Source organism: Octopus bimaculoides, chromosome 18 (genome assembly GCF_046866305.1).
Source record: "Octopus bimaculoides isolate indiv1 chromosome 18, ASM4686630v1, whole genome shotgun sequence".
Classification (NCBI taxonomy): domain Eukaryota; kingdom Metazoa; phylum Mollusca; class Cephalopoda; order Octopoda; family Octopodidae; genus Octopus; species Octopus bimaculoides.
The window spans coordinates 12,694,628-12,711,197 of NC_142945.1; the positions used below are offsets into that span (position 1 = coordinate 12,694,628).

The 16,570-nt window shown below is 35.3% G+C and overlaps 2 protein-coding genes across 3 annotated transcripts; both read right to left on the bottom strand.

The window, feature by feature from the left end:
• Nucleotides 1–1,073: 1,073 nt before the first annotated feature.
• Nucleotides 1,074–12,627, bottom strand: LOC149132004 (arg8-vasotocin receptor-like). 2 transcript variants are annotated; one of them, XM_089365809.1, is made up of 2 exons: nucleotides 12,497–12,627; nucleotides 1,074–3,466 (listed from the first exon to the last, which is right to left on the bottom strand). In XM_089365809.1, exon 2 carries the CDS (start codon nucleotides 3,399–3,401, stop codon nucleotides 2,325–2,327), a length of 1,077 nt encoding a protein of 358 aa, XP_089221935.1. In that variant the 5' UTR covers nucleotides 3,402–3,466; nucleotides 12,497–12,627; the 3' UTR covers nucleotides 1,074–2,324. The 2 variants fall into 2 exon arrangements, with proteins under 2 accessions (XP_089221935.1, XP_089221936.1); XM_089365810.1 differs by lacking the exon at nucleotides 12,497–12,627 and adding an exon at nucleotides 8,261–8,394.
• LOC149132005 (cholecystokinin receptor type A-like) lies at nucleotides 6,079–8,323 on the bottom strand. Its single transcript, XM_089365808.1, has one exon. It carries the CDS (start codon nucleotides 8,321–8,323, stop codon nucleotides 7,223–7,225), a length of 1,101 nt encoding a protein of 366 aa, XP_089221934.1. The 3' UTR covers nucleotides 6,079–7,222.
• Nucleotides 12,628–16,570: the final 3,943 nt, after the last annotated feature.

The window sequence follows — 16,570 nt, forward strand, 5'->3', positions numbered from 1 at the left end:
CATTCCCAACCCACCAAATACCACTGGTATTATCGTAGTACTAAGCTTCCACATTTTTGTGATTTCAATTTGCAGATATTTTTACAGATAAATTCCTCTCTTTCTTTCTTTTGTTTTTCCTTTCTATCAATATATATATACACACACACACACACACATACACACTCACACACACACACACATACACACACACACACACACACACACACACACACACACACACACACACACACACACACACACACACACGGCTTTGGTCGGCCCGAGGCTATAGTAGAAGACCCTTACCCAATGTGGGACTGAACCCGGAATCATGCGGTTCGTAAGCAAGCTACATACCACACAGCTACACCTATGCCTATATATATATACATACATACACACATATATATATATATATATATATATATATATATATATATATATATATATATATATATATATATATATATATATATATATATAACTTACTTGGAAATGGATGCGTGGCCCTGTTTTTGTTACCACTTTAACCCTCCGCAAATCTCAAATTTGATTTAATTTGCCTTGCAGGAACGACTGTTTTAACGAAGTAGCGTCTTGTCCCAACGTTCGAAACGCGGAGTAGATAAAACAGGGGACAACTGATGAAGGAACTGTTCTTTTTGTTGCCTGTCTCGTTTCTTTATTTGTTTCTTTCGTTGATCGAAAAAAGCTTCGTTTTCCATGTTTGTTTTTTATGTTCTGGTTCTTCCATTTTGTTCACGTTTTTTTGACGTCCTGTACCCATATATGCATGTATATAATACATATATATATAGGTATGTTCATATATGTATGCATATATATTATTTATATTATATATATATGTATATATATATATATATATATATATATATATATATATATATATATATATATATATATATATATATATGTGTGTGTATATATGTATATATGTATATATATGTGTATCTCTCTCTCTCTCTCTCTCTCTCTCTCTCTCTCTCTCCCTATATATATATATATATATATATATATATATATATAGAAGTGCTCAAATAAATGAGGCAATGATTATTAAACATTGGTCATAGAATGAACATTAAAGTGAGTTATCGACTTTATATACGGTATCAAACCTCCAACATACATCATATATAAATAAATATTACCATGGCTTTCATAATATATAAATCAAAATATAAAACATACAAGACATACAGACACAGAAAAGGTAAAAATATACATATATGCGAAAAAAAGACACGTATAGGAACATCCCATTAGAAGACGTCTAAAAATGTATAAAATACTTTAAAATACTAAAAATACGTCATGCTGAAAAAGTTGAGAAAGCGGATAAACAAATAAAGAATAAATCAACTAATGCCAGTAAATATTAGGGACATGGCCGCAGATGCCATCCTTGTACCGCTGAGAAACTAAGGATCATATCTGCACCAGCGAACAATTGTATATCAAGAAAGAAGCATTTCAACTTAAATTACGAAATTCCAAGTATGACTTCTTGACCTCTATTCCACCTATTTAACTTAGGCGGGTTTAAGATATAACTGGAAAAGTGCGGATATGGACCATATAAATAGGGGGAATATACTCTCAGGAACTCATGTTGGATTTCTAAGTTGCATACTTATGCGTAACTTATGCATTGCACATATACAAGATATCAGATTATTTCCAAAATGTATTTCATGGACTAATACATGCTTACTACCTGTGAAAGCATAATAAATTATAAGACACACAAGTACATATATCTACAAAATGCGGTGTGTGTTACATGTTGCATTCGATTGTAGATGTTTCTATATTTTTGTCTTTTTATATCTCGGAACGTGTGATTATTCTTGTATAATGCATTTAATCAATATTGAAAGCGTATTACCCCAACATAGCAAGGCCAACTCAAGGGAAATAAGATAGAAAGACATCATTAAATGAGATGATGCCCTAATGGGTGTATCTACTAATTTTGAAGCCTCGTATAAGCTCGTGTAAGCACATATAGTTCCATAAAAAATGGACGCGATTACCAACATCCTAAAAGGCAGAGCTTGAAAAATTGCTTTTGAGAAGACACCATTGATAACAATGTTACTCCACAAATAAATTATATATATGTATATTCAGACACACGGTACTCACCAAACACCATTTAATTAGTTCAGTGTAGTTACATACTCTGATCGTTTTATTTCTTTTAATATAACGCTTAAATGTTTAAGTAAAATTATTCTACATGGTGAATATTTTAATCTGGGAAGAACTTGCCTTGTTCATTTTATGATTCACTTGCGAAAAGCTATAAAGTGACGAATTCAATGAGTTTCGACATTTTGTTTTTTACATAGCTGGAAAATGTTGCGAAATAAAGAAAGTAATTCATTACGAAAATGCCGATTGAAAACTCCGTAAATATACGGGTTAAGAGCAGAGCTAAGATAAAAAGAATAAGCTAATAACTTGTAAATTACTCGTTCTTTATCACTTGCGACGTCTTCAAAATCTTTAACAAACAACCTCCAGAATTCTCCAATGAAATGTGGTATGTAATTGATAATCCAGATTAAGGTGATGACAAAGAATATTAAACTAAACCGAGCTGGTGGCATTGATTGTTTTCTAAGACGCGCAAAAGAGGTCGATCGCTTCTCTGAAGAACTACTATCTGTAAACTGACCTTCAGGTTTGGAAATGGTACGAGTTGGGAAGGCTTCACGAAACTGATTTGCTTTATTTTTCTTCGCTTTGTAAATTTTCCAAATGCGTATTCCAATTAATAAGTATATAATCAAAATAATTATAAACAAACAAGAGCAAATGGCTAATCCAGTAATATTATAGCCTAAAGAATACCTAGTGCCATTTATATAAGGAGAAGGTGCACATACATCTCCAATATTTCCACATTGTTCCACCATTTTGTTTTGTTTGCCGTATTGAAAAAATGCTGGTGCAGAAAGAATAAACGTGAAGATTGTTAAAAATATTAAAATTAATTTTGAATTCTTAACGGAAATATTTTGCTTAAGGGGTCGACATATGAGAATGTATCTATCGACTGCTATAACAAACACAATGAAAGCTGAATTGACTATTGCTACAGTTACCACATAACGTATCACACGGCATGCAATATCACTGTGAAAAGTGTAGGAAAAATGTAGAACCACAATGTCCATAGGTATACATATTGTGCAAGTTAGAAAATCACACACAGAGAGTGCTACAATGAACACATGCGTGGCTGTCTCATCAAATTTATAACAATATATGTATGATACAAAGTAATTTCCAATTGCTCCAAGTGCCATTGAAATTCCGAGATACATTATTTTAGTATTTAGTTCTTCTAAAATACTAGCACAAATGTTGACACTGTTGTTTTGCTCCATTTTCTAAATATTGTTTGAAACTTTGAGGCTAGTATTATGATCTGCGATTGTAGTCCTCGTAATTCCTGGAAAGACAAAGAAAAGTTGTTTGTAAACAGTTTATTTCAACAGACTCTCTGAAATATTATGCTTTACATCGAGAGTTAAGTCAACAAAGATTTTACAGTTCTATATTTAAGAGATGTGAAATTATGTTCATTATTTACATTTGACGGATATTAGTTGTTAACACAACGTTTTGGCTGATATACCCTCCAGCTTGGAACTTTGTTATTTTTCTATACCTCTCATATTTATCTCTTCATAATTTCGAACTGTAAAGTCAATCATTTGGTACTGTCTACTACTACTAAATTAGGCTTTCTGTTACTCTGTCAGACTGAATGTTGGCCCTAGGTTGACATGCCGTTTCCTATATTCTTTCTGTGCCAGCATAATACATTCACATACTATATGAGTAACACTTTTCTCTTTTGATTTGCATAACCTGCATTGGGAATTCACTTGATTTTTGTCGGTCTTGGATTTTTATCCAAATAGTCCTTGATGCTTGATCTTGTGCTGCAAGTAACGAACTTTCTGTCTCCCTTTTCAGCCGTTCTTTCTGCAACCATAACCACGTCTCACTACTACTATTTGCTGCAATTATTTTTAGGAACCTACCATGCAAAACCTTCTCCTGCCAGTCTTTTGTTCATTCTTCTGGCTTTTAACTTCGTTCGTTTTTTGTTTTCCCTATGTTTTGGTGTGGTTCTAGCAGCTCTTAATAAACTTTCTTTGTTATTACATACGCAGGAGTCTATATATACTCTAGCTAACTCCACACAGTCTTCTATTGATATTATCCCTCTTCCACTGCCTTTCTAGCCAAGTATAATCTTGCTACTCCTGTGTTGGGTGGATCCTCCATTCGCATTGAATTCATTCCCAGTTCTTATGTCTAGCTTTGCTAATCTAGTTTTTGTCCAATCTACAAAAGCTGCTGAGTGTCTAAGTATTTAAAGCCTTCACTATATTCGGATAATTTAGCATTGATTTCATTAACTTCCTTACCCTTCTGATGTACTCCTTCTCAATTTTCGTTTTCATTTCTATAGTTAGTACTCTATCAGATTCTAATACTCCTGGATACTTATAACTCTCTCCTTCTCTCGGTGATTTTAATGTCTGGCCATCTCGTAATTGGATGTCTTCGCTGTTGACTACCTGTTCCCTTTTCATGGCAAATATTGCACACTTGTCTATGCCAAACTCCATGCCTATATCTTTGCTGAAGAGTTTTACAGTCGGTATTAAGGAATCTATCTCTTTTTCATTCTTACTAAAAAGCTTCAGATCATCCATGTAAAGCAAATCGTTAATTTTTCTCTTACTATTTCTGAACTGATACCCTGCTTTTGCCTTCCTTAATACTAAACTAAGAGGTATCAATCATAATACTAATATTAAGGAAGAAAATGAGTCTCCTTGGAAAATTCTTCTCTTGATATCGACTTTCCTCTTACTGCTATGTTATGCTGTTTCAACTCTTCTATGACTGTCCCAAATCCTTTCTCTTTGCCGAAGTATCTTTTCTCAACGTGTTCAGTTTTTAGGCTTCTATTCTACTCAGAGCTTGTCTTAAAGTTTTTCCTTTATTTTGTCGTCTAGTTTTCTACATTTGCTCTTTTTTGATCTTTTCTCCTGCATAGACCAATAAGTATCACCTACATTTTTAGTATATATCCTACTGATAACAGAATCTACTTCCCTAGTCGTATCTAGCAGCTTCCTTCTGTTGGTACCCTTTAAAGTGGCAATCTTTTTCTTACCCCTTTATTCATTACTTCCTGCAGCTCATTTAAAATCTTCTTGATCTTCGTCACTTAAATCACTAAAATCGCTGGTCCCAGTTGTCCCTTCCTTATCAGAACTAATGATGTCCCATTAAGGGACATACTCAACTGGTTAATATCATCATCATCATCATTATTATTGTCGTCGTCGTCCTCCTCCTCCTGGTCCACCTGCCATCCCCTCCCCTCCCATCCCCTCCCATCCCCTCCCATCCCCTCCTCCTCCCCTCCTCCCCCCTCCCCCACCCCCTCCCCCACCCCGCCTCCCTCCGCCGCCTCCTTCCGCCGCCTCCTTCCGCCGCCTCCCTCCGCCGCCTCCCTCCGCCGCCTCCCTCCGTCGCCTCCCTCCGCCGCCTCCCTCCGCCGCCGCCTCCTCCTCCTCCCCTCCTCCTCCTCCTCCTCCTCCGCCTCCTCCTCCTCTGCCTCCTCCGCCTCCTCCTCCTCTGCCTCCTCCGCCTCCTCCTCCTCTGCCTCCTCCGCCTCCTCCGCCTCCTCCTCACAACCACCTTCCTCCCCCTCCGCCCATCCGCCCCTCCGCCCCTCCGCCCCTCCGCCCCTCCGCCCCTCCACCCTCCCCTTCCCCTCCTCACTGCCCCTCCCCTCATGCTCTCTTCCTTCCCCGCCTCCCCCGCCTCCGCCTCATCCCCTCCTCCTCCCCTTATCCTCCTCCTCCTCCCCTTATCCTCCTCCTCCTCCCCTTATCCTCCTCCCCCTCCCCCTCCCCCCTCCCCTCATCTCCTCTCTCCCCCTCCTCCCCCTCCTCCCCTCCTCCCGCCACTCACCTCCTCCCCTCCCCTCCCCCTCCCGTGGGTGAACAAACAAAGAAAAATAACTCTCAGCAATAATGTTTGGAGTTGTATATATTTAATAGACATCATATATAATTTAATGCACATTATATAATCTTTCGTTGAGGATGAGATGAACACGTCCTTGTCATCAAACGTTCAGGGTCAGTATAAAAGAATTTAATAGAAACTGAAAATGGCTTCTTGTTTGAGAGCGTTTATCGCGTCAAGTGAAGTCACGTCTTTGTTTTAATTATCTTAGCAGCATCTATTGCTTCATTAAACAACTTACACGATAGGGTAGACAGAATGTTAGCTTCGGTTAATCGGCGTGTTGCAAGGAGTGATGTTTCAGCAACGTAGCAACGTTCTTATAACGGATATTTCTGCAGGTAGCGCAGACATGGCGGAATATGTTCATTTTCACACGGTAGCAGATTTGGCAATTAAGGACACCAGGTGAGTAAGGATGCCTTATGAGATGTGATGCGCGCGCACAAATCCGTGTACTGTTTGTGTGTGTGTGTGTGTGTGTGTGTGTGTGTGTGTATGTGTGTGAAGGTACCTCCTTGCTTCTTTTCTCAAATGTGTATAGTTGGAAGCAATGTAGACTGAACATGTGTAGCTACCCTTTCGTTATGAGAATCTCATTACTATTTCATTTCCTTGTCTGATTAAATCGCGAACTTCATTCACAATGTGTACTTTGTTCTTTAAATATGCTACGGTGCAGTCTGAAATCTATTCGGCTACTAATTCTTGCAGGTCAATTGGCTAAAGATACCATCTATTAAGTGGCTTCATCGCCGTTCATGAGAGCAACAAAGTTTATTGTTTAATTCAACGTTCTATGCACAAATTCACACAGACGTGCACACACACACATACACACGCATACACACACAAGCACACGCACATACACACACACGCACACACACATGTATATGCAGACACGCAGTACTCACCAGGTAGCCGTTCATTAGTTCAGTGTAGTGACACATTCTGAACGTTTTATTTCTTTTATAATAACTCTTAAATGTTTAAGTAAAATTTTTTTATGTGCCGAATCGTGTATGTTCAAGTGATAGAAGAAAAAAAAAAAACCTTCTTAGTTTCTATATATTTTAAAGTGGGATGAACTTGCCGTGTTCATTTTAGGTGACATGTTTCACTTGTGAATGGTTATATAGTGGTGAATTCAACGAGTTTCGATATTTTGTTCTTTACATGGTTGGAAAATTTTGCGAAATAAGACCAGCAATTCATTACGAAACTGCCGACTGAAAAGTCCATAGATGTATGGGTGAAGAGCAGGGCTGAGATAAAAAGAATAGAGTAAAAACTTGTTAATCACTAGATTTTTATCACTTGAAACGTCTTCAAAATCTTTAACAAACAACCGCCAGAATACTCCGCCGAAATGTGGCATATAACTGATCATCCAGATCAAAGTGATGAGGAGAAATATTAAACTAGACCGAGCTGGTGGCATTGATCGTTTTTTAAGACGCGCAAAAGAGGTAGATCGCTTCTCTGAAGAACTAGTATTGCTAAAAAGAATTTCAGATTTGGAAATGGTACAAGTTGTGACAGCTTCACGAAACTGCTTTCTTTTATTTTTCTTCGCTTTGTAAATGTTCCAAATGCGTATTCCAATTAGTAAGTATATAACCACAAAAATTATAAATACACAAGAGGAAGTTGTCAATCCGATGGTATAATAAACTAAAGGATACATTGTGCCATTTATATAGGGAGAAAGTGAACACATTTCTCCAATATTTCCACATTGTTCCACCATTTTGTTTTGTTTGCTGTGTACAAAAATTGCTGGCATACAAAGAACTAATGCGCAAATTGTTAAAAATGCTAGAATTTTTTTTGAGTTTCTAATGGAAATATTTTGCTTAAGAGGTCGGCATATAAGAATGTATCTATCGACTGCTATAACGAACACAATCAAAGCTGAATTGATTATTGCTATAGCTACCACATAACGTATAACACGGCATGCAATATCACTGTCGAAAGTGTAGGAAAAATGTAGGACTACAAAGTCCATAGGTATACATATTACGCAAGTTAGAAAATCACACACAGAGAGTGCTACAGTGAATATATGCGTGGCTGTCTCATCAAATTTATAATAGTATATATATGATACAAAGCAATTTCCAATTGATCCAAGTATCATTGCTATTCCGAGGTACACTATTACTGGAAAATAAACATTTACCAATTTGGTATTTGTTTCTTCTAAAATTCTAGCACAAACATTGGCACTATTGTTTGGCTCCATTTTTCTTATTTTCCTCCAAATTCTTGGAAATATCGTTTGAAACTGTGAAGACAGCTTTTTAAGTGAGAGAGATATTTCTTGTATTTTCTGGAAAGACAAAAAGAGTGTGGTTTGTAAATGTTTCACTTCAGAAAGCCGTGTGAAATATTACCAGTTATTTTGGGAGTTAAATCAACAAAGATTTGTACAAAAAACATGAAATACATTTACCAAATATGAATTATACATGATTATGATTTGCATGAACAATTAATAAGAAAGTGTGCGTACATATGTATGTATGTATATATATAAACTTGGTTATGTATGTATGTATATATATATATAAACTTGGTTATTTTCCCTAAAACTATATATATATATATATATATATATATATATATATATATATATATATATATATATATATATATATATATATATATATATATATATATATACATATATATATATATATACAGAATGAAATCTCCGAAATAAAACCTGAGGCCTTGGAAGTTCCTGGTTTTGTCAATTCTCTTGTCACACCGTTGAAAGTCTTCTTGGGCTAATAAGTGGGGGTAGTGCAGTGCAAGCTACACCCACTAAAAATTATTCATCTGCACAGGAACGTCCTGTACTCCAAATCTTAGTGTATATATATATATATATATATATATCACTTCATGAGGAGTATATAAACCACAAAAAGTCAGAAAGTATGATGGGTGAATATATTGATTTACTCACTTAACATCCTTAGGATTACGGCTGCTTCGCATTCCCGTTTCTAGTAGTAATAATTTAAGTGTGGAATATAACGAAATTATGCCAGCAGTGTCTCATTTTAAACTTGAAGAAAAAAAACCTTGAATAATTATTCTTACCTGCTTCATGTGTGTATGTAAAATCCGTAAATTTCCAAGCAGAAAAAAGTAGTCCATGTTTATTTCTTTTTAACCACTAAAGAGCAGAAATATTGCAACATGCATGGAGAACAGGAGGGACGATGCAATGCATTTTATGGATTTTACATGAAGCAGGTAAGAACAAATATGTAAGGCTTTTTTTTCTTCAAGTTTAAAATGAGACATTGCTGGCATATTTTCGTTATATCTATATTCCACAACACATAAATACATAAAAACAAAAGAAGCAAACACACAGACACTGACAAGAACGAGCACTCATTCACACACATGCAACCCATTAGCTTTCTTCTCCCCTCCCCCCCATTTCGTCAACTGACAGATGACAAGACACACGGAAACAGCCGAATTGAAAGTGCTTTGATTTTGTCGAGTCATATTGAAAGAATACCTATTATTTTATTATTATTATTATTATTATTATTATTATTATTATTATTATTATTATTATTTTATGTTTGACTTTTGTTTTGCATTTGTACAAGTTGGATCCAAGTCTCACCCAGAGACCTCAAGAGACAACAAGTTAGAAGTTCATGTAGGTGTTATGCCTAGGGTACCATATATTTGGATTTGTACATAGTGTTGTTCTAGAGAATGTTTATGAATCCATAAGAAAATTATGTGTTTGTTTTAAAATTTGAGATCACATAGACAGTATTTTACGTAGGATATGGGCAGTTCCCATGAGCACTATCTTTTGAACTTCAGCCATTTTGGGGTTTCCTGGAATCTGATCTAGGTAGTAATCAGCCCGTTTCGCTGTCATTCCCAGGGCACCTATGACAATAGGTATTGTTTTCGTCTTCAGATTCCACATTTTGCTAATTTCTATTTCAAGATCTTTATATTTGCTCAGTTTTTGGTAGGTCTTGACAGATACGTTTATATTATTATTATTATTATTATTATTATTATTATTATTATTATTATTATTATTATTATTATTATTATTATTATTATTATTATTCGGTAGTCTTATTTTTATAACGTGCTTTCACTGCACTACCAAGCGCAGCTCTTGTGTGCCTTGGGTACGTGCTGTGGTTTGTTGTGATGCTCTTATTTTTACTGTATTGAAAGTGTTTTACGTAGGATGTGTGCAGTGCCTAGTAGTGCTATTTTCTGTATGTTATATATATTTGTTAGTCCTGGTGATTTTGTTATGTATTTGTCTGAATATTTTCTTATCATACCTAATGCGCCTACTGTGATAGAAATCGTTTCTGTTTTTCGACTCCCCAATTGAGTTACCTCTATTTCAAGATCTTGGTATTTTGAAAGTTTCTCCGTTTCTTTTAGAAAAACATTGTCATCTGTTGGTATTGATACATCAATTAGAAAGCGTCTTTTGCTTGGTGATTTCTGACAACTAAATCCGACCTATTGGTCTTAATTTCTCTATCTGTCTGTATTGGCATATCTCAGAGTATTGTTGTTTTCTAATTTTCTGTGACCTTTTTCTGGCGCGTGCCTATACCATCTTTTTTTTTGTTGGTATTCCATTGTGCTGGCAAAGCTTCCAGTGTATATAGGTCTCAACATGATATTATTATTATTATTATTATTATTATTATTATTATTATTATTATTATTATTATTATTATTATTATTTTATGGTTTCCTTTCATTATAACTTTATTTCAGCTACCTTAGTGCCGGGCTTTCTCCGGAGGCCAAGAGTAGCAAGGGCACTTTTGTTTTGCTATGCATGCTAAAATGATCACCACATTTACTCCATTTTAGACGGAGAGTGCTTTCCGTAGTATATGGACTGTACGCATCAAGGTTATCTTTTGTAGTTCACGGAGACTGGAGTTACCAGGAAGTTGCTTAATATATTTCTCAGTTTCCTTCTTCACCATTCCCAACCCACCAAATACCACTGGTATTATCGTAGTACTAAGGTTCCACATTTTTAGAAATCCACCAGCGTGATGGAGAAGCTGTGTTAGATAATCTCTACACTATGAAAACCATGTTATCTGGGATCAAGGAATTGATTTTTCCCCAGGAAGGCTGTTAAGTTTGATCTCACCAGCTTCGCAAGTACTTTAATGATATGAAAAGTTAGTGAAATCGAGCGGTAATACAACGCGAGCGACTTGTTTCCCTTCAACAGATGGGATGACATACTGGGACGGAAAATGTTCAGGAATAAAGTCTAGACCCAATGAATACCCCCCGACTTGAACAAGAGGATACGCAAGTTGATTCTTACACTTCTTCAGGAGAAGAATAGAGAATTATCTGTCGGGACTTCGTATTGAATTGGGTTAAATTTTACTAATTACCGCAACGTTGTTCGTATTACCGAAAGTTATATCCGCATTTTATTGACAATGGTTTAAGAGCATAATATTAAACAAAGTAATATGTCATATAGATTATAAAAATGATATCTTTAAAGTCATTGTAGACAATGTAATATTTTTCTCTAATGAGAAAAGGAAGAGAGAAAGTGACTAACACTAAACATTTTCATCCAATAACAAAAACATATATAAACCCAAAGTTTTCCTAAACTAGTAAAAGTATGATGTTTAAAACTAAAACTCAAAGTATTTTCGGAGACTACACGTGAAATCGAGATGATGTTGAAATTAGGAGATATTTTTACGCGGTAGAATTCCCCTGGAAAGGGCTTTTGCTCTATGTAAACACTAAGGACCTTTTCCATTTCCCCCGATTCCTATTGATATTATATGAAGGAACGAAATAAACGTTTCCTAAATTACTTCCAGATGATAAATCATTTCGTACGCTTTTATTCTTTTTAAAATTTTTTTTACTCTTTTACTTGTTTCAGTTATTTGACTGCGTCTCCGGTAGTATATTATTTTACTGACAATGTTGAGAATGCGTAGGATATTTTAAAGTAATATATGATATAGGTTAAAGTAATGATAATTTTGAAGCTAATTTAATGTAATTTGCTTGTTATGAGAGAGAAATAAAGAGTAAGATAGACAGCTAGATAGAGCTGGGAAAGATAGAGGAGGAGAGACAGGTAAGAGGGAGAGAGAGGTAAAGGGAGGGAGCAAGAGCGAGCGCGAGAGGGAGCGAGAGTAAGAGAGAATATGCGAGAGGAGGAGGAAAAAAACATCACAAAAGTTTCTCTCATTAAAACATACACAGATTCTTTTCGTAAATTGACAAAAATAAACATAATCATACTTGAATGTGTTGTTGATATTCATACAAAATTCCTAAATATGAGTAAAAACTAGAAAATAGAAAATAGAAAACAATTTGAGTACAGTACCTGTACTAAGGTCTTCCACAGCTTGGAGTGATGAGAACGACAACACGCACCGTATTTATACGTACGTACGTTGGTGGAAAATTTTAACCTGTTCTCGAAAAATAGCTAACGACACAACAATAAAAAGAAATCCACTTTAATAAGATCCGCTTCAGTGTATAATTATGTCGCCTATTAACGCCGAAGTACTTCTAAATAATCTCCAAACATACTTATTTGTATATACTAAAATGGCATTCAGTCGGTTACGACAAAGATGGTTCGAATTGATCCGATCAACAGAACAGCCTGTTCGTGAAATTAACGTGCAAAGAGATGTGCACTCGACAGACACGCGGCAGTGCAGTTTCCTAGGTCTAACCAACAGTAGTATTATTCCCTTTAGGGGACTGTCACATTAAGTTGACAGCATACAACTACTTCATCGTATCACTACTGCATAAATCTCTCTGAGAGATTTAGAAATGTATTATTTCTTGCTCCATTTTGTTAAGTCTTTCCTTTTCAATGGATATTAAAGCAAGTAAGGAAATTTTTTGATTTGTCCTTCTGTTCCTAGTGTATCTCTTAATTCTTTTCAAAGCAGAAAACGACCTCCCCACAGAAACAGTTGTAGTAGGAACTGTCAAGATTAATTGCAGCAACTTCACAGCTTCGGGGAACGTTTGGGTTAGTTTATTTGCAAATATAAAATGAAGCAAAGTTTTAACAGATTTATCTCGAAACACCTGTGCATTGTAAATTCTAGCTAAATCCGCTTTCAGTCTTATGATATCTAAAAAGTTTCCTTAATTCTTTTCTAAACGTTCAAATGCATTCTTATCAACTTGGCAAGCAAGATCTTGAAATTTATTTTCATAAACTAATGAAATGAACTTTAAGTTTTTGAAATCAGCAAATCTTGCTTTCATGTTCTTCAGTATGTAATCCAAAATTACACCAAACATTCCCATTCTTTTTTCTTTAAATGAACCTTTTGTATGAGATTTTGACTTGGTTAAGTTATTTTCTCTGCAACATTCTTCAAACTTTACATACAAATCCTCGAAACTTTTGTGTAGATTTTCAAGTAAATTTATTGTTCCATTAATCCCCTCAATGCATTATGAAATGTCTATCATTTTGGTTTGTAGGACATTAAAAAGAGTGTCAGTTTTAATGAAAATTTCAATATAAACCATCAGAAGAAAGTATGTTGAGTCTTTTGTTAGCCGCTCATATTTATATATATAATCTTCCATCTTTACGTTCTGAATTCAAATTCCGCCGAGGTCAACTTCGCGTTTCATCCTTTCGGCGGGTGTAGGATGGGGGTCGATAAAATAAATACCAGCTGATGTAATCGAATTGTCCTCTTCCTCGATCTTGCTAGTTTTGTGCCAAATTTTGAAACCAATATATATTTACACACAAACACGCGCGCGCGTATACAATACTCACTAAATGCCTTTTTAATAGGTTCATCTAGTTACATATGCTGAAAACGTTTTATTTGTTTTAATATAACAATCAAATATCAAGGAAAGATTTTTGTCTTTTATAGCGAATCCTGTATGCACTTGCTAAAGAATAAACAAACAAACAAAAAACTTTTAAATTTTTTAAATATTAAAAATTTTTTAAATATTTAAAATTTTAAATATTTTAAATATTAAAAAAAAATTTAATATTTTAAACTGGAAAGAACTTGCAGTGCTCATTTTACGTAATATACAACACCTGTGAATGATCAGAAAGTGTTCATTTCAAGGAGATCTGATATTTTATTATTCTCATATTGGAAAATTTTGCGCAATGAAGCCAGCAATTCATCACGAAACTGTCGACTGAAAAGACCGTAAATATACAGGTTAAGAGCAGAGCTGAGATAAAAAGAATAGGTTAATAATTTGTAAATCATTTGTTCTTTATCACTTGCAGCATCTTCAAAATCTTTAACATAAAACTTCCTGAAAACTCCACTGAAGTGTGGTATATAGCTGAGAATCCAGAACAAAGAGATGATGAAGATTGAATTGGACCGAAATGGAGGCATTGATTCTTTTCTAAATTTTGCAAAATGGGTAGATCGAATGTCTGAAGAACTGCTGTTAGTATACTGCTCTTCAGGTTTGGAAATGTTATAATTCATGTAAAATTCAATAAACCGATTTGCTCTGCTTTTCTTTGCTTGGACAAGTTTCCAAATTGGCATCGCAATTAATATGTATATTATCACGAGAATTATAGACATAAAAATGGACTGACCTCCTCCCCCAAAATTCGGACCTTGTGCCTAGAATAGAAAAGAATATCGTAACTACATTTGAAGTAGTACGGAGTGCGTTCTGTGTGAACATATCAATTCTGTAAAAGATTATTCTAGATACCCTTGCCCAAATATTTATTTGAGAAATACTTTTCTTACACCTGACGTGCACAATTCACGTCATAACATTTATGTTCATGTTGGTGCATCGTATTCTGATTATTTGATCTGGTGCAGCTAGAATCAAGCCCTCTGTCATTTCCTTAGCCATTGAAATGACTTCTGATCTCGGTAACTTTCAGTACTTCCAAAAACATTGGGTAAACTTGTTGCTTTCAAATTCCGAGAACTTCACGTTTTTCTCTTCTTTCAGCCACCATATCAAGTCTTCATACAAAGTCTTTATACAAAGATCAACTCAAGCAAAAAGAAATAAGTACAGGCTTGTTTTTTTTTGCCTCTGATCACTTTTCTTTTAAACTTTGCTTTGTAATTTTTACAGGATGTATTTGATGGCATATGCAAAAATCGGGCGAAGCGATTCGCTGCATGATCTGAAGATCTGAAAAATTTCAGAAATTGTTTAAGAAATAACAATCTTTCACATCTACTTCAGTTTCAAACTCGTCTCATATTTATTTTTATTTTTGAATATAAATAATCCAGTCGCTAGTTTCTCAAAGAACACGGAGCGACCTGTTTTGGAACACCAATTTGCAAACGTTGTAGAACAATCTAAAGTACTATAAACGTCTCAGGGATAGATAACGGGAGAAAGACTACATCAGTGCTTCCAGCCTAGGGACCCTGAGAGTTTCGCTATTTGCAAGAGTTCGGCAGCGGTTCCGCGATGATGATAATTAGCCTAATTGTATGTAAGTGCATTATCGAATCATTTTTATCGAGTCAATTCGTATTGATAAATATATATTATACGTGCACGACATATTCTGTTAATGTGGGGAAGTACAGACAATTGTTAGATGGCAAGAAGTCCTTACAGGAAATAAAAAAAAAGAAAACAGGCACGAAGGTCAGCATGACTAAATAATCTATATAATAATCTGCTTGCTCGAGGCGGTGAACTGGCAGAAACTTTAGCAAGCCAGGCGAACTGCTTTAGCGATATTTCGTCTGTTTTTACCTTCTGAGTTCAAATTCCGCCGAGGTCGACTTTGCATCGAGAATTTGTCCTCCAGGGCCAGACCGTTAAACAAGAGTTCTATTTCGAAGATGATAATGTTAAAGCTAAGGTAAATAAGTTATTTTTTTTTGTTAAACATAACTAGTCCGGGAACTTTCTGATACCACCTCATATACTATATATGTATATACATGAGTATGTGTGGTGGGTATGTGTGGTGGGTATGTGTGTGTGTGGTGCGTGTGTTTGTGTTTTTGTCCCCGCTTCTCTGCTTGACAAACGTTGTTGGCTTGTTTTACGAACCCGTAAATTAGCGGTTCAGCAAAAGACTGGTAAACAGATTTCAAAAATAGATAATAAATAAATAAAAGAATTATAATAATGAAAATAATAAGTACTGGGTCAATTTGTTCAGCCAAAGACGTTGCCCCAATATGGCCATATTCAAATGGTTTGAACAAAATACAAAAGCTATTCATAACACTACTAACCTTACCAAACACCCCCTTCATACAACATACATCAGATGCAATACTTAAACACGAACGCAAAAACCCTCCTTTATCCATATAATATCCTGGTATGAAACAGGATATGATCCAATAATATCCAGTTTAAGTCTAAGTATTAGCACTCATATGCCTTAAGTATGTTAATAACAGTATATTCATCAAAACATCAT